Source organism: Rhinichthys klamathensis, unplaced genomic scaffold (assembly GCF_029890125.1).
Source record: "Rhinichthys klamathensis goyatoka isolate OS25496 unplaced genomic scaffold, OSU_Roscu_1.1 h1tg000645l_1, whole genome shotgun sequence".
Classification (NCBI taxonomy): domain Eukaryota; kingdom Metazoa; phylum Chordata; class Actinopteri; order Cypriniformes; family Leuciscidae; genus Rhinichthys; species Rhinichthys klamathensis.
Window position 1 is genome coordinate 526,736 of NW_026607091.1, and position 19,692 is coordinate 546,427.

At 38.4% G+C, this 19,692-nt stretch overlaps 1 protein-coding gene across 1 annotated transcript in view; it reads right to left on the reverse strand.

The window, feature by feature from the left end:
* LOC130076385 (papilin-like) overlaps positions 1–19,473 on the reverse strand; it is a 248,654-nt gene extending 229,181 nt beyond the window's left edge. Inside the window, exons 1-5 of the mRNA XM_056241461.1 lie at positions 19,293–19,473; positions 18,460–18,612; positions 5,575–5,724; positions 3,976–4,146; positions 1,845–1,994 (exon numbers count right to left, since the gene is read on the reverse strand). Of these exons, the coding sequence (XP_056097436.1) occupies positions 1,845–1,994; positions 3,976–4,146; positions 5,575–5,724; positions 18,460–18,612; positions 19,293–19,473 (805 nt within the window). The remainder of the gene's footprint in view (positions 1–1,844; positions 1,995–3,975; positions 4,147–5,574; positions 5,725–18,459; positions 18,613–19,292) is intronic.
* Positions 19,474–19,692: the final 219 nt, after the last annotated feature.

The following is a 19,692-nucleotide window of genomic DNA, read 5'->3' on the forward strand; positions in this document are numbered from 1 at the left end:
ATTCTCCATGTTTACTTCCTGCCCTCCATTTGAAATCGCCTCGCCTTCCCGCGTCATCAAAATCGTTATCATAATCACGTGACTGAAACCCAGCTATTAAGCAGTGTTAGATTGTAATTCAGATTGTAATACGGATTACCACTAGACTAGCGAGTTTAGTTTGACAGATACTTTGCCAAAGCAATGGCGTAAAACACAACGTTAAAGACCTCTTATGTTATGAAGTTTAAAAATAGTTTGATCATTATGAATATGGTGAGAATTGAGGCCTTAGTGAGAACAGTTCGAATTATTCATGATCATCATAACTTCTAGAAAAAAAAATCTATTTCATTGAGACAGTATTGGTATCATCAGTGATGCCCTCTTTCATAAAAAAAGCCATTAAACAAATATTCGAAATATTAGCTACTGTCCTTGTTTTGACATTAATTTGGAGATTAAATAATTAAATGTGCAATTACAGTATAAAAAAATATATATAAAAGAACTTGAATGTTAGGTGCGATTAATTGCGCTTAATTACAGAAAACGTGCGATCAATGTTTCGATTGACCGCATATAATATACACTCACCTAAAGGATTATTAGGAACACCTGTTCAATTTCTCATTAATGCAATTATCTAATCAACCAATCACATGGCAGTTGCTTCAATGCATTTAGGGGTGTGGTCCTGGTCAAGACAATCTCCTGAACTCCAAACTGAATGTCAGAATAGGAAAGAAAGGTGATTTAAGCAATTTTGAGCGTGGCATGGTTGTTGGTGCCAGACGGGCCGGTCTGAGTATTTAACAATCTGTTCAGTTACTGGGATTTTCACGCACAACCATTTCTAGGGTTTACAAAGAATGGTGTGAAAAGGGAAAAACCATCCAGTATGCGGCAGTCCTGTGGGCGAAAATGCCTTGTTGGTGCTAGAGGTCAGAGGAGAATGGCCAGACTGGTTCGAGCTGATAGAAGAGCAACTTTGACTGAAATAACCACTCGTTACAACCGAGGTATGCAGCAAAGCATTTGTGAAGCCACAACACGCACAACCTTGAGGCGGATGGGCTACAACAGCAGAAGACTCCACCGGGTACCACTCATCTCCACTACAAATAGGAGAAAGAGGCTACAATTTGCAAGAGCTCACCAAAATTGGACAGTTGAAGACTGGAAAAATGTTGCCTGGTCTGATGAGTCTCGATTTCTGTTGAGACGTTCAGATGGTAGAGTCAGAATTTGGCGTAAACAGAATGAGAACATGGATCCATCATGCCTTGTTAACACTGTGCAGGCTGGTGGTGGTGTAATGGTGTGGGGATGTTTTCTTGGCACACTTTAGGCCCCTTAGTGCCAATTGGGCATCGTTTAAATGCCACGGCCTACCTGAGCCTTGTTTCTGACCATTTCCATCCCTTTATGGCCACCATGTACCCATCCTCTGATGGCTAGTTCCAGCAGGATAATGCACCATGTCACAAAGCTCGAATCATTTCAAATTGGTTTCTTGAACATGACAATGAGTTCACTGTACTAAAATGGCCCCCACAGTCACCAGATCTCAACCCAATTGAGCATCTTTGGGATGTGGTGGAACGGGAGCTTTGTGCCCTGGATGTACATCCCACAAATCTCCATCAACTGCAAGATGCTATCCTATCAATATGGGCCAAGATTTCTAAAGAATGCTTTCAGCACCTCGTTGAATCAATGCCACGTAGAATTAAGGCAGTTCTGAAGGCGAAAGGGGGTCAAACACAGTATTAGTATGGTGTTCCTAATAATCCTTTAGGTGAGTGTATATCATTATAGAACATAACATAATTAATATAATGTATATAATATAATAAAAATACCTGTAACTGGAGCCATACACTGAAGTCCACATCCATTGCTGCAGCATTTCTCATTGTTGGCACAGTCACTGTCATCGGCACACGGCACAAAACGTATCAAGGTACACTTTCCTCGTTCATATTTTCTGCTTGGACACACTCCTGGGTTTACTGTTATACAGACACATGACAGAGAAGCCAGATCACTGAATGCTGAATGTCTTTTTACTGGGGCTTTTGGTTCTTTTGCTGTTGTAGGCTGTAAGGACCTTTAAAATAGGAAATTAAAGTAACAGATGTTTTGGCCTTACAGCAGCTCTAGAATAAAGTTATTGTCCAGCTAAAGTTAGTTTTGATCGATTCACTTCCGTAGCAAAGATCATTAGTTATTAACTTAGGGGCCGCTTACATAAAACCGTTCTAACAGAAAACCCTTAACGTGCTCCGGCCCGCTCATTCTCAAAATTATTTATCGCTTTCGAGTAGCCATGTGAACCGGAACTATTTCGACAACGTTTTCTCTGTACAGAGGTAGAGGGAGGGTGGCCTTCACAGGGGAGAGAGTAGTTGACACTTCAGGACTGCGTTGTTGTCGTGTCCAGGCGCAGGTCCTTCATTAGATCTGGATACGGCCTGTATCCGGCGGACTGCGGTAAACCTCGTGATAGACTAATATTAGCGTAGACACCATTCTGCTTATGATGTAACGAGTACATCAGGATTTACGGGGAGTGTTCCCGGCTGACCTAATCTATGCAGCCTAACATTGAATTATAGAATTGTATAATGTGTTGTGTATGCTAGGTCAAAGAGATGTGTTTTTAGTCTAGATTTGAACTGACAATGCGTGTCTGCTTCGCGGACAATGTTAGAAAGACTATTCCAGAGTTTTGGTGCTAAATAGGAAAAGGATCAGTCGATTTTGATATTATAGGTATTATCAACTGGCCGGAACTTTAAATCATTTGGCGAAGTGATATGGACATGTATAATGTGGTCAAGACCTGCCTGGAACTACTTTAGCAGTGTGTTTCCCTGAAAACGCATTCAACTGGAAGGGGCCCACAATTATTTCTTGCATACCCCCTTTAAAACTCTTAATGGCGCCCCTGCCCGTAGTATATATTTTAATACAATACAATATAATACCTGTAACTGGAGCCGTACACCGAGTTCCACCGCATGCAGTTCTGCAGCATTTCTGATTTTTCGGACACTCACTGTCATCGGCACACAACTCTTCATCCTTCATGATACACCTTATTTCCTTATCGTTTGTTTTTGGACACACTCCTGGCTTCACTGTTATACAGACACATGACAGAGAAAAAAAAAAAAAAAAAAAAAAAGGTACCCTGATATATTGAAGAGAACAGGTAAATGTGACATTTATTATAATGCGTTTTTGTGAAGATTGTTTAAGTTCACTTACATTATAAGTTGTTATATTTTTTTTTTAAACCTAATAAAATGTTAAAATTGATAGCTTTCAATTATACTGTAATGCTGAATGCCTACAATTAATGACTAAAATTAGGAAAAAAATCAATTTCACAGAGACAGAGCAATACTGGTATCAGTGATGGCATCTTTTTATGAAAGGCATCAAACAAACATTTGCCGTGATATTTCACGTAGTGATATTGCGCATAGCTTCTAGGTTGCACGTCACACGTAGGCTCACTATTGGCGACGCTGGTCATGTGTGTGATGCGTGACGTACAACCTAGAAGTTTTGCGTAGTTTCACTACGTGAAATCTCACGGCCGTACAGAGATGGAAATGAATAGTTGAATGAAGTCGTTATTTGTTTGTTTTTTGCGCACAAAAAGTATTCTCGTTGCTTGATAAACTTAAGATCGAGCCACTGTAGTCACTCGGACTATTTTAACGATGTCTTTCATAACTTTTGGGCCGGTCAGTTTCGATCCCTTAAGAAGCCTATGCAGGAGTGAGCCAGCTCTCAGATTTAATCAAATATCTTAATTTGTGTTCCGAAGATGAACGAAAGTCTTACGGGGTTGGAACAACAAGAGAGTGAGTATTTACTGACAGAATTTTAATTTTTGGGTGAACTAACCCTTTAAAAGGTTCAAATTAACAACTCAAATAGAATGCAATTTTATTATAATAGTTAATGTGTGTGTCCTACCGTTTCTCACTCCGCATGACTCCTCACACTCTTTCTGGCTGTTGAACCTGTTGCCATTTCCCTTGCAGCCTCCATATATGAAGGACACACACTTTCCCGCAGCAGAATCGAAGGCCCACCTGGGCATGTATGCTTCACAAGGACCAGCGTCTATAGGCAGTCTGCAGGCAGCTAGATGGAGAAAATACACTGTATATATTACGAGTCACGACTACACCAAGATGAATTGTGTGCTGGTCACTATGGGCCTCTCAGCTGGGCCGTAATCCATCTTTCGATCACACACACAAAAACACCGGTCTCATAAACACACACATTGGTGCAGTTGTTTGAGTAAGGGTTAATGCCCGACGAGGTGTCCATTGTCAAGTATTAATGCACGACGGCGAGGTGTGGACCGTCTGACGCGCATCGGTATTAATGGACGACGGTCGCCTCCGCCGAAGTCCATTAATACCTAGACAATGGACACCTCGAAGGGCATTAACCCGCTTATACCATGTTCACTTGCCAAATAACACATTAGTTTATATTTTAATTAGTTTTACAATCGAAATCTAAAGTTTTTACAAACAATAACTTGGCTTCCCTGGTTACGCCTGACGGTTTATTTAGCAACCGGAGATATTATAGTCCGCTCAGCTCGTAGAACCCTTCAGTTTAGCTAACTTACGAGCCAGAAAGTTAACATTTTTTTTAATGTAAGTTAGGCTTGTCTAGCCATGGGCGTTACACTTTCGGGTTTTTTAACCTATAATTAAAACACACAGGTAGGCATAGTATAACAGCAAACTAGATGTTTGTTTGATAAAATAAATTGTAAATGGATACTTTGACTGCCTGTTGCTATGGTTACTCACAGCTGATGTAGCCAGCGCATTTATTTATTTCGAACGGTAAACAGTCAGTTTCACCAGAACCCCTTTACTAGGCTTCCTTGATCACTTTTTAAATGGACACCCTGCAGCCAATCAGAATCGAGTATTCACCCAGACCATGGTATAAACGACTGTAAAAGATGCAATAGGTTGGTTTGACGTGACGTCACGCTGCTGCATCGCGGAAATTCAGATGGAGGGCAGGAAGTGAAATAGCTGAGGATCTGCCATCAATGTTTTGTGTAATACAGATTACCACTAGACTAACGAGTTTAGTTTGACAGATAATTTGCCAAAGCAATGGCGTAAAACACAACGTTAAAGACCTCTTCTGTTATGACGTTTAAAAATAGTTTGATCATTATGAATATGGTGAGATTTGAGGCCTTAGTGAGAACAGTTCGAATTATTCATGATCATCATAACTTCTAGAAAAAAAAATCTATTTCATTGAGACATTATTGGTATCAGTGATGCCCCCTTTCATAAAAACAGCCATTTAACAAATATTTGAAATATTAGCTACTGTCCTTGTTGTTTTGACATTAATTTGGAGATTAAATAATTAAATGTGCAATTACAGTATAAAAAATATATATAAAAGAACTTGAATGTTAGGTGCGATTAATTGCGCGATCAATTTTTCGATTGACCGCATATAATATATATCATTATAGAACATAACATAATTAATATAATGTATATAATATAATAAAAATACCTGTAACTGGAGCCATACACTGAAGTCCACATCCATTGCTGCAGCATTTCTCATTGTTGGCACAGTCACTGTCATCGGCACACGACACGAAACGTATCAGGGCACACATTCCTGGTTCATATGTTCTGCTTGGACACACTCCTGGGTTTGCTGTTATACAGGCACATGACAGAGAAGCCAGATCACTGAATGCTGAATGTCTTTTTACTGGGGCTTTTGGTTCTTTTGCTGTTGTAGGCTGTAAGGACCTTTAAAATAACTGAAATCATTTGGCGAAGTGATATGGACATGTACGTAATGCAGTCAAGACCTGCCTAGCAATTTCTGATCTAAAACCAGTGTTCGAATTGAGGGGGGCTGGGGGGGTCCCAGACCTCCCATAAGCGTCAAGGGACCCCCCCCCCCCCAAAAAAATACCTTGGCGTCCCCCAGTTTTTCATTAAAACTAAAAAAACATGACATATCTTTTTTTTTTTATCAAAGTATTGCGCTGCCGCTCCCATAAGAAGCTACTCCACACGCTGTTTTCTGAAGGAATTTACAGACAGCAACGTCACGGTCAAGTCACCTTCATTTATATAGCGCTTTTCAAAGCAGCTTTACAGCGATAATAAGAAATTAAAGTAACAGGTGTTTTGGCTTTACAGCAGCTCTAGAATAAAGTTATTGTCCAGCTAAAGTTAGTTTTGATCGATTCACTTCCATAGCAAAGATCATTAGTTATTAACTTAGGGGCCGCTAACACGACACCGTTCTAACAGAAAACCCTTAATCCGGCCCGCTCATTCTCAGAATTATTTATCGCTTTCGAGTAGCCATGTGAACTGGAACTATTTTGACAACGTTTTCTCTGTACGGAGGTAGAGGGAGGGTGGCTTTCACAGGGAAGAGAGTAGTTGACACTTTAGGACTGCGTTGTCGTGTCCAGGCGCAGGTCCTTCATCAGATCTGGATACGGCCTGTATCCGGCGGACTGCGGTAAACCTCGTGATAAACAGACTAATATTAGCGTAGACACCATTCTGCTTATGATGCAACGACTACATCAGGATTTACGGGGAGTGTTCCCGGCTGACCTAATCTATGCAGCCTAACATTGAATAATAGAATTGTATAATGTGTTGTGTATGCTAGGTCAAAGAGATGTGTTTTTAGTCTAGATTTGAACCGACAATGTGTGTCTGCTTCGCGGACAATGTTAGAAAGACTATTCCAGAGTTTTGGTGCTAAATAGGAAAAGGATCTACCGCCAGCAGTCGATTTTGATATTATAGGTATTATCAACTGGCCGGAATTTTAAGATCTCAATAGACGTGAAGATGCGTTAAGACCTCGCTCAAGTACTGCGGAGCTAGACCATTTAGTGCTTTGTAAGTAATCAGCGATATTTTTAAATGTGTATACGATGTTTAATAGGGAGTCAATGCAGTGTTAATAGAACCAGGCTAATATGGCCATGGCTCTGGTAAGAACTCAGCGTTTTGGACCAGCTGTAGTTTATTTATTAAGGGTGCAGGGCAACCACCCATAAGAGTATTACAATAAGTCTTGATGTCATGAACGCATTACTAATTGTTCCGCATTTGTCATTGAGAGCATATGACGTAATTTAGATATATTTTTAAGATGGAAGAATGCTGTTTTACAGATACTATAAACGTGACTTTCAAATGAAAGATTGGTATCAAAGAGCACACCCAGGTTCCTAACCGACGACGAAGACTTGACAGAGCAGCCATCAATTGATACGCCCGTTTCACACATACTTCGTTTGCCCAGATACCGGGCACAGTCACAACAAAGATGGCTACCTACGACGAAGTTGTCAGTGAGCTGAGGCGCCATTTAGCAACTGTTCAATGTTCAAAGGACCACAGAAAAACATTTCAGATCTCAAACTTACAGCGTTCTAATTCTTCCAGTCTATTAGCAGCTTCCCTTAAGAGGTCGGACACTGAACGTCTGCCAGCTGAGTTTGACATTACTAAACAATGCTTCTTTGGATTTTTACGGCAGCTGGCATCCAATGAGTTGCATTACTGCCACTAAACAATGCTTTATGGCGGGGGAAAGCCATGTAGATTCGACCGATGCAGTAAAATGCTAACCAACCAATGGGCAGAAGTTGACCCCCTTAAGACACAGCCCCTCCTCATTTGCATAATGAGGCAGAAATGCATACAGAAATGTAAAAACGACAGGCAGAAATAAATAGCATTGAAGAAATAAATAGGGTAAAAAAATACAAAGGAGACAAAAATATTATAACATGCACAAAAATAAATACTTAAAAAAAAAGTTAATAAATAAAGTTGAAGATTATAATGGACAATAAATAAGGTGATTACAAAGATGAATAAATAAAGAAGCTAATTAAAAGAGATATACATTTATGTCTCACTGTATAATTTAATTTCTACCTACATTTCTTTGTTTATTGTATTTTTTTGGGGCAATTAATTGTATGCTTATTTATTTATTGAGCATTTATTTATTTCTGTTTTTATTTTTAAATATGGTGAGGCGGCTAACTTGTTAGTTCGAGTCCTTGATTTACTGATCGCTTCAACCAAAGGCATGGTAACGTTAAGCGTTTTGCTTTTCTTTGCTTTACCCCGGGCTTAAAATAAAAAGATGACTGTGAAAAATAGCAGTATTGGTGAGTAACGTTAGCCTATAGTGAGTTGGTGAGATACATTTTCATGTCGTGTTACTTTAATTCAGCGCGTGCAGCACAGCAAACAGACTCGGTGCGGAAACGATCGCAGCTCTGTTGTACAGGCCTAGTTACGCACCGCTGCTGGAAAACATCGCCGGACCACATACGCGGGCAGTGTAGTTCTAACCAACATGGGTACGAAAAAAGGCCACGATACGCACTGCAAACGGATTATATGTGAAACAAGCGTCAGTTCTTTCAATATAAAAGTCTTCTACTGACTGACTCAGATATGTCAATTTATATATAAGTTCATCTATCACTGGACACCTGTACTGTTACACTGGTTTATGGATTTCTTCAGGCTGCGTAATGAAGTTAAAGAACATGGATCTCACCTGTGAAGTTTCGTCCTAGAGCAGCTTCCGTTGAGCTCCAGCATCCAGCCAGACACAATAACACAGTGCAGTACACTCGAGCAGTCATCCTCTCCACCTGCGATCATACAATGAACTGCTGGAAAATCATACTTGTCTCAGGACGAGAGAGTATTTAAGCTAGCGCTCAACCAATAGCGTGAGTTTGGGGCGGGATGATCTGGTTTGGGAACAATAGAGCACGTCCACACGTTTTAAAAAGTTCCGATGAGGTCAGACAGCTCCAGGCTATATAAATAATTATGAAGCCAAACGAGTTTTTTTATTTTATTTCAGAATACACTTTTGAATTACCTCAAAGGAGTATAATACTTTTCATCTACACAATAGTTTGATTTAGATTATATCCAATACAATCCCACAGGACAGTCTTGACAATGTGCGGGTTGACCAGTTTGGGCACTACATTCAATCCCAAATCTGAAACTAATCTCTTGTGCAATGATAATTTTCCCCAAAGTAAACTAAATGGAAACCCCTCATTTGTGCTTTTTTAAAAATGATTATTATTATTATTACATAGGCTACATATTTAGAAGACGCATTTGTCCAAAACGTACAAAAAAGTAATTCGTCAAATATCAGTCATAATACAGGTTAGACAATAATAATAAAGTGCTGAGATCATCACAAATAAACATAACATTTTGATGCACGTCATTCATATTAAATTGTAGTGTCTGACGCTATGTTTATTGTAAACTCGTTTCCATGACTACACCGGAAGTTGTTCATGCGCAACCTTTACAACGATAAAGTCGTTTTGTAATGCAATTATAATGTGTCTTGTTTACTGTCATTCTGAGTAATAGTGTGACTTAAAGCTGTTGTTACGTTGCTCTTGTTTAAATTTATGAAGCAGAGAAAAGTTGTTTATTGCTGGTCACATGTTTAACCCCGGAAGTATTTAGAGTAGCGCCAGATGAGAAGATGAGGGAGTGGGAGGCTCTCTTTCGTTTTCTAAGAAATACAGGATTAGTTAACATTATATAGGTTAGATATAGGTGAGTTAGCTTCTTTTGCATATTTGTGTGAGTATGTATATATGTATGTATACATGTATGTATATGGGTGTATATGTGTAAGTGTGTGTGTGTTTAATAATTATTATTATTAGTAGTATTAATATTATGTGTATATATATATATATATATATATATATATATATATATATATATATATATATATATATATATATATATTTTTTTTTTTAAGACCTGAAGATGTAAAGCCCTGATATTACACACTCCTGTACAGTAGGTGGCGGTATGCACATATAAATGCTGGTTTGCGATCCGCCATTAAACTGAAAGAAGAAGAAGAAGAAGAAGAGTAGCGACAGAGAAGAGAGAACGGCGGGTGAGAACAGCGAACTTTTAAGATCCCGTCTATTATTCTACAGCTGGTCTACCAGGCGAACCCTTTTTTACGGTGTTCGTGTTCCATGATACTTCAGATAAGAATAAATATGAATGTGAACATCAGTAAGAATCGTGGACTCTTTTATGACCAGACAAATAAAATAAAACAATCAGTCGCGCTCTTTTATGGTCTCCCTGAACTGGATCGCGTCTCAAAAATAAACAAGCCCATAGGCTAAAGCTTGAAATGTCCACTTTTAAACGAACAAATTCGAATCGAAAGAAAATACAGTCTGATTATGTAATCCATATGAATTTCTTATCTAAAGGTGCATCCGCTTTACAGCGGAGATGGAGATATGTTGCAGCCGAATTAGAAAATACCCTAGGCCTACTAGTTTATTAATAAACATTTAAAATGCCTCGTTACTTTTTCAGAAACATTTATAATAGCCTATAAATCATCTATAGCCTTAGAAATATAGTGTTTGGCCTTAAACCATTTTGTCCATATAATTTGTGAATATTTTAAATGTTTAATAAAGGGGCAAAAAGTCATGAATCGATATGTCCCGGTTTTTTATCAGACATAGGTGGCAACCCTAGTAGTTACATGTAAGTTAGGCCTATATTCCACCCCATACCCGCTACAATTGAATCCGCAGACAATTTGATGTACAGTATTCCACTTAATACACAATAAAACAATATACAATAAGATTCGTTAACAACGTACCTCCACAAATCCGTGAGTACAGTTTACAAACCCGTGGGAACGGATTTCGAAGCGTGGGCACGGTTTATGAATTTGTGGGTACAGATTGCAAAAACTGAAGGCACGGTTTACAAATCACTAGAAACTTGTGGGTACGGTTTATTAATCCGTGGGCACGATTTGTTAAACCGAGGGAACAGTTTGAGAATTCGTGAGTACGGTTTATAAACTGAGCGGACGGACTGCAAAACCGTCGCCACGGATTTTTTTTTTTCCCTCCCACAGGTGACTTCAGTTCCCGGGCTCCGTAGTAATGCATCCAGTGGAATGCTGCAAAGTTTTATATGACCACTAGTCAGCAGGCGCATAAAAATGAGCCATAGGTGTTTGTTACCAATGCAATGCAGTGTAAGAAAAGCACATCGAATGGGCCTTTTATTCTGAGGAACCTTCTATCGAGGAGCTTGAAAGAAACACAAATGATATTTTTCCATTACCTATGTGCAGTACAAATTTAATACATCTGAGAGTTTTAGACTTTAAACTTTATTTACTGTGAATTGAACTGGAATTTTCTTTGAACAATTCCGTTGAATAAAAACTAGCATTAGGAAGCATTTATTTACTGGGTAAATGCCTTGGCTTTTATACAAAATGCATTTTAAAAAATGGGACAATTTGAAAAAACTTGGGAATCTCAAGTTTTGCAGACTATTATGCCGGTAATGTTTCAAATGTACCCAACAACAATAAATAACATATAAAAAAATGCTAGGTTATTTTTTAACCAAAATGCTGGGTTCCGATTGTTTGGTCATTTTATTGGGTTATTTTTTTATTTATTTTTTACCCATGTACTGGGCCATTTTTACTGTCAATACAAATTATGAACCCCCTCACATACTTACCCAGCGCTGGGTCAATGTAACCCAATGTTGGGTAATCTGTGCCAAACCGGTTAAAACTGGACACATTTGTCAATGGTCATTTTGTTTTCTGTTCGGAGGGAAAACATCCTAAGGGGAAACTTCCTGAATGAATTTAAGGTTTGTATTACACTGTATTCCAATCAAATTATTACTGTACAAATATGAAAACGTCTATAGTCTCACATTTTACTTTTACATGTAGGTTACAGCTTTGCTTGGAACGCTAGCCATAGGCGTGCCGGCACCACCATGGAGGTTTCATGAGAGGATGAGAGGCTCAATGGAACGGATACAATGGTAGTGGCCACGGAATGTACATGGATAACGAGGAAGTTTACCCAAAATACACTTACAGTGGAGTTATTAGAAGTTATGTGGCACTGCGGGAAGGTTTGCAAGAACGCAAAGGGCCTTAAGATACATCAATCCAGGACCAAATATGGAGGTGGAAAGAAGCAGATGCAAGTTCTGCTAGAAGGTGACTGTGAAACTTGAGATGGGTTGAAAGGTCTCGCAGGGTACATGATGATAGTAGTTGATGATAGCATGATGATAGTAGTTGTGCACGCGCGCGCATCCTTTACGTGAGTACTCCAGTGAAAAAAAAAAAAACCTACGTGCCTAGGAGCGGAGCCAATGACTTGTGCACGCTGCCGTCACATGGTTACTCCAGTTAAATTTTTTTTAACAACTTTAAACTTTAAATATTTTTTTGTTTTTTATCAAAATGTTCTTGTGTGATAACAATGTTCTTGTGTGGAAGTGTTAGTGTTTGTAGTAAAAGCTGTTTTGCACAGAAATTCATTGCAGCCGGCTTTGTTTTTGATGTTTATTTGTGAGTAGGTATTGTATGAATAACATAAGTCAACATAGCTTTACACATACACACACTTTGTACTACAGGTAAATCCAAAATAGTGATGTCACTTTCTAAGCAGAGGGATGTTGTGCAACCCTATGGAATATAGTCCACACATGACAAATGAGGTAATAATCAATATTTCAGAATAATTCAAACTCAGATATTGGTTAGTGATATGAGTTTTAATTATTTTACTACAAATCTCACCTCATCATTCCTCCCAGTGATTATTTCCAGGATAAACTGAGATGCCCCCAAGCTGGCTTCTTAAAACTGACTAAATATTTAAAAAGAGCCAAAACAAGAGCCGTTCTTTTGAACGGCTCTTTGAAAGGAACGGATCGCCAAGATCCGGATCCCATCAAAGAGCCATAAATCCCATCACTAAAGTCAAGCCCGTTTCTGAAAGAGAGGTAACTTATACTAAGACTCAGTTACCATGGTAACTTTTTTTTGGTAACTGGAATAAATAAACATGGAAGAGAGTGATGTTAAGTCGTCTCAGTTTACGCCGGTTCTTTGAGAGTGTGACCAAGTGTCACAGAAACACAGACACTACAATCCAACTACTGAAAATTGATGTCTAAGAATGTGGCAAGTATTGTCCACTTTCTGTAATGCACTGATATTCAAATATGTGTTGTTTTGAAGGACATTTTCGTGCATTTGCCTGTGGGCTGACCCCATAAAGACCTCCAGACTGGAGACTGAAGCAGCTCTTTAATACTGGTTAACTTTCCCATAATAAAGTGACTGGAAACCCATAACTTGTTGAAAACGGTTTGCAGCATTTTCAGGAAGAATGTAATGTTTTTTTTAAAATCCCACTCAAATTGTGCCATTCTGTTTGAATTACTGTATGTGAAAGAACCTCTGCATTTGTAGCAACTCACTGGTTCTTAAACTGATCAAACCATTAATATATATATATATATATGGGTCTCCTAGACACCTACAAATTCGTACTCTACTAGACGTCTCTCCACTTGTTCCACGGGTCTCTAGTGTTCCACTTCAGCACTATCACTTGGGAATGAAAATAAGATCTCTTGTGCTCCACTAAACACTATCACTTGTGAATAGAAGTAATATCTCAGTGATCAGAAAGACTCCAAATGATGCCTTTGAATATGCTTTATTGAAGGCCGGGAGGACCTCATATCAATCACAGAGAATCCCACAGGCAAAAAAAGAATACAATTTATATAGCATAGGTACATGGCAAAGGTAACATGACTCATGACAAATTAGTGTTATTTCAACACACACTAATTTTGGCTAAAATGTTGGTAATGTTTTATCTCAAAAGCAAATATTAAGCACGCTAGAGAAGAGAAAAAGAAATGAAGCACTGAATTGATTCAAGTAAAATAAAGTATGTATTATGCTAAATCATTCCCACAACTCTTTCTGGTGGTTAAAGCGGCACAGTTTCACTGCATGCATGATCACAGGTGGTTGAGCAGCATTTCTGTCCGGCAGGGCACTGACCATCATGGGAACAATATTCGGCACACACTGCATTCCCCTTCAGTAGGGCACATAGCCTGCATGGATAGAGATTAAGATTTAGTCTGGCCATTTAGTGACATTAAGCGTCAGATGTACAGCACTAATCTACACAGCACTGACAATGAAAAATACTTCTAAAGCATTTATTAAGTAAGGAATAATTGACGGCGAGCCATCAAATTATTAGAAAATAATGCACTCCCGAGATGGTAATGAGGTCACGAATGTGCCTTATTTTCTTCTAATTCAACAGACTGGACCGGAGTCAATTAGCTATTACGCTTATCATTATGTTTAGAAAAAATGGAAATAATTTGTTGTTTTTATCCTATTGTTTACTACATTTATTTGCTTGGTCAGTGTCGTCGTGGGTTTTGGATCTTTTGCTGTTTTAGGCTGTAAGAACCTTTCAAATAACTGAAATCATTTGAAAATAATTCCTTGAAAATAATTGCACACCTTAGATCGTTTGTCGACTAATCAGATTCAAGCATTCAACAACCCAGTAATATGCACCTTTTACTGACGAGCCTACTGCGTTTTGAATGCTATGGAATGCCAGACCAGACATAATAATAAATAAATAAATATAGGAAGAAATGTAAAAAAAAGATGTTGGCCACATTCCCCTTCTCTAAGTCATTAATTCCCTGCATGACCTGTACAGGCACGTCCACAAACCTCTTGGGTATTGTTTGGTTACACCACAAGGTGTCACTGTGGCCTCAAAGCTTCAGCACTGCCACTCTGAGCTCGATTGCTATGTCTGAGGTAAAACACGCCCCTCGCATTAGCATACAGAGGAATACATGTAGAAATAAATAAATGTAGAAATAAATCAATGTGGAAATAAATAAATGTTGACAAATGCATACTGTATATACGTACATAAATAAATGTGAAAAAAAATAAATGCAAAAAATAAATTTGGAAAAAAATACAATTATACATAAATTAGGAAATAAAAGTATAAATACTCATATGTATTTTTGTTTTTTTACATTTGTTTGTATATTTATTTATGTATTTATTTATTATTATGTCAGGTCTGGCATTCCATATAAACAGTCAAAAAAGGTGAAAAAGGAAAAAGGTTGATGACAGAAGCCATATCACTGAATGCTGAATAAATATGTCACCGTAAAAATATTTTTTAAAATAGCTCAACAACAAATGTTTCAAGTAGTTTCCTCAAATTCAACTGAAAATGCAACTTTTAATGACTTCTGCAGTCTCAAAATTATTCAACCCCTTTATGGCAAGCATACTAAGAAGACCATTTTGCTATTATGACCTGCTCCAAACGAGATGTATAACCAGACACCAGCTTCTGGCAGCGTTTCTGATGAATCTTAGCCCATACATTATGAGCAATGGCCTCCAGTTCAGTAATATTCTTGGGTTTGCAACTTCAAATCCCACCAGAGATTTTCTATGGCGTTCAAGTCAGGTGACTGTGATGGCCACTGTATAATCTCTCAGGACTTCTTCTGCAACCAAGCCTTGGTGGAATTTGAGGAATGATTGAGATCATTGTCGTGTTGGAAGGTCCAATAACGCCCAAGCTTCACCTTCCTTACTGACAGCATGACGTTTTCTCCTCGGATTTCGCGATACTTCAGTGAATCCATCTTAGCTTCCGCACGCTGCAGGTTTCCAGTGCCAGAGGATGCAAAGCAGCCCCAGAGCATCAACGACCACCGACATGCTGAACTGTAGACAGAGTGTTCCTTTTTTAGCATTTGCTTCATTCTTCTTCCTCCAGACATACCACTAATCCAGGCTGAAAAGTTCCAGTATTGTTTCATCGCTCCACAGAACAGAATCCCAAAACTTCTGTGGCTTATTGATATGATTTTATGCACTTTTCTTGTGCTTTTGCGTCAGTAGTGGTGTACGCCTTGGAGTTCTGGCATGGAAACCGCATGCGTTTAGTGAGTTGCCACCAAGTCTTCCTGCCGGTCTTTTGCAGTCACTCAAGCGTTTTTCTGAACCTGTCTTCTCAGAAATCTGCTTGCAGCCGTTGATAGCTTCCTTTTTCTGCCCCGTCTAGGTAGTGTAACCACTGTTCCTTTAACTTTGAACTTTAGCCATAGGAAGTTTCCCCAGGATCTAGGAACTTTGGGGTGGTACCAGGAACCAGGGTCTAAATGAAGTTCAGAGTAATAATTTCCCCCTCAGAAAGTCCCTGCTTGCGATTTAGTTTGGGGGTGGGACTTGGGCGCTGAACATGCTGATTGGTTGAGTTCATGCCGCATTTTGATTGATTGACTCCATGCAGGATTTCATTTCAACCACAATTTTTAAAAATCTGTTGCGGACGGTGCATGGAGTCCTACATCACCGGACTAATTTGCCTAATCTTCACGGTACTTAACACCGCGGTTGAAACGCAGAAAGCAACAGGTTTGGGGGAAATGGGGGAAAAAGTTCCTGGGACAAATTGTCCAAGGTAATTTCGGTGGAAACGCGGCTTATGCTTCCAACGGTGTCTCTAGAAACATTTAGTGCCTTCGCTATCTTTTTGTATCCTGTTCCTTGTTTGTGAAGGGCGATGATATCTTCTCTTAACTCTTTTGACTTTTGTCATATTTCTAATATGCAGTCAAACGTGAAACTCAACAAACCTAGTCAGTTCTAGCTCAAGCACACCTGATGCAACTAATGAAGCCCTTGATTAGTTGCATCAGGTGTGCTTGAGACAACACCTGTTTAGCAGATTTGTGCTGTTGTAAGGGATTCTATTCAGGGGGTTGAATAATTTTGAGAAAGAAGTCATTAAAAGCCACTTTAAACATTTGTTGTGTTAAACTATTTCAATCACTTTTGTTTGATTGAATGTTTGTATCTGTTTCCAGGATTTCTTCATAAATTTCACTTGTCTAAGAAAATAATAAAACTCAAAATATTATTCTCAAACTTACACTGGAGCATGCTAAATCTGACGACTTTCACTTTTAAATCCATGATTAGGATTTGGTCATTGGTTCACATTGTTTTATATATAGCTATCTACACTGGTTAGATAGAAATAGTTAAGGCTTTTTAATGAAGAAGGAATTTATTTGATAAAAAATAGCTAGTCTGTAGCCTATTTTTGATCAAATAAATTCATCCTTATAGTAAAAATATTGTGAAATATTACTTCAATGTAAAATATCTGTTTTCTATGTGAATATTGTAAACTATAATTTATTCCTATGATCAAAGCTGAATTTTTAGCATCATTACTCCAGTCTTTAGTGTCACATGATCCTTCAGTAATCATTCTGATATGCTGATTTGCTGCTCAATTATTATCAATTATTATTTGTTAATAATGGTTATTTTTATTTGGAATGCTGAAAAATGTATTTGTGTATTCATATTTTTGTGGAAACTGTGGAAATAATAATCAGACATGTTTCTTGAGCATTTAATTAGCATACTAGAAACATTTCTGAAGGATCATGTGACACTGAAGACTGGAGTGATGATGCTGGAAAATCAGCTTTGATCACAGGAATACATTTAGCAAAAATGTTCAAATAGAAAAAAAAATATTTTTCAATTTTAACAATATTTCGCAATATTACTGTTTTTACTGCATTTGTCATCATTATACGAATTTTTACACTCTTTTCCACAATCGGAGCTCTATTCCATAAAATGACAGGATTGTCATAATGTCAAGCTCCTGAAAGGACAAATACTATAACCACTAGAAAGGCAAAAGCAGTACACATTCTGCACTACATTCTAAGTCTTCTAGACCAGTGCTTCTCACACCTGTCCTGAGGATCCACCGCTCTACACATTTTGTATGTCTCCCTTATTTACCACACATATCAGATCATCAGCTCATTAGATGAGAACTGTACTGTATGCTGCATGGTTACTTTTGATATGCTCAATGTTTTATTGAACAGCGCTTTGGTGCAAGTTGCTTTTAAATGTGCTATAGAAATAAATGTTGTATTATAAGATAATATAATAATACCTGTAACTGGAGCCATACACTGAAGTCCACATCCATTGCTGCAGCATTTCTTATTGTTGGCACAGTCACTGTCATCGGCACACGACACGAAACGCATCCAGGCACACTTTCCTGGTCCATATTTTCTGCTTGGACACACTCCTGGGTTTTCTGTTATACAGACACATGACAGAGAAGCCAGATCACTGAATGCTGAATGAATTTTTCACCGGGGTTTTTGGTTCTTTTGCTGTTGTTGCTGTAAGGAACTTTGAAATAACAAATCATTTGTCAAAGTGATATGGACATGTAATGCGGTCAAGACCTGCCTGGAACTACTTTAGCCGTGTGTTTCCCTGAAAATAACTGCACACTTAAGAATCTTCGTCAACCAATCAGATTCAAGCATTCAACAGCCCTGTAGTATAATGTAATGTAATGTACTGTAATACCTGTAACTGGAGCCGTACACTGAGTTCCACCGCATGCAGTGCCGCAGCATTTCTCATTGTTGGGACACTCACTGTCATCGGCACACAACTCTTCACCCTTCATGAAACACATCACTTCTACATAGCTTGTGCTTGGACACACTCCTGGCTTTGCTGTTATAAAAACACATGGCAGAGAATCCATATCACTAAATGGTGAATGAATTTTTTACATTAAAAAATTATTTTCTGAAGTTGTAAATATTATTGTAATACGTTTTACAAGAAATAACTATTTCAGTCTTTCTACTTATTTTTTTTTTTATTCAATGTATTACATGCTGTTCTTCTGTTTCTATTTTTTTTTTTTTAAACTTTACTAGCAATTTCTGATCTAAAATGCAAACACCTTGGGTCCATTATTCTGCTTTTTTCATTATTTCCAAAAAAACATGGAAATAATTTGTTCTTTTTATCCTATTGTTTACTACATTTATTTGCTTGGTAAGTGTTGTCGTGGGTTTTGGTTCTTTTGCTCAGTGGCAAGAGCATGGCGGGGGGCAGAGGAGGCTTGAGCCCCTGCCCCTGTAATCGTGAAAGTGAAAGTGCCCTATTCGGGCGTATCGCGGTGCCCTGCGGAACGCTTTTTCTCCAATCACCCAATAAGACTTCTCAACTTCTGAACTTCAGTTCTCGGTTATTTTTATTGTATTTGGTTTAATGTGTTTATATTTTGTATGCTGCATGGTTTATTTTTATATGCTCAATGTTGTATTGTACAGCGTGTTAGTGCAAGGTGCTTTTAAATGTGAATATAGAAATACATTTTGTATTATAATATAATATAATAATACCTGTAACTGGAGCCATACACTGAAGTCCACATCCATTGCTGCAGCATTTCTCATTGTTGGCACAGTCACTGTCATCGGCACACGACACGAAACGTATCCAGGCACACACTTCTGCTTCATATCTTGTGCTTGGACACACTCCTAGGTTTGCTGTTATACAGACACATGACAGAGAATCCATATCACTGAATGTCTTTTTCACTGGGGGTTTTGGTTCTTTTGCTGTTGTTGCTGTAAGGGACTTGAAATAACTGAAATCATTTGTCAAAGTGATATGGACATGTAATGCGGTCAAGACCTGCCTGGAACTACTTTAGCCGTGTGTTTCCCTGAAAATAATTACACACCTTAGAATCTTTGTCAACCGATCAGGTTAAAGCATTCAACAGACCTGTAGTAT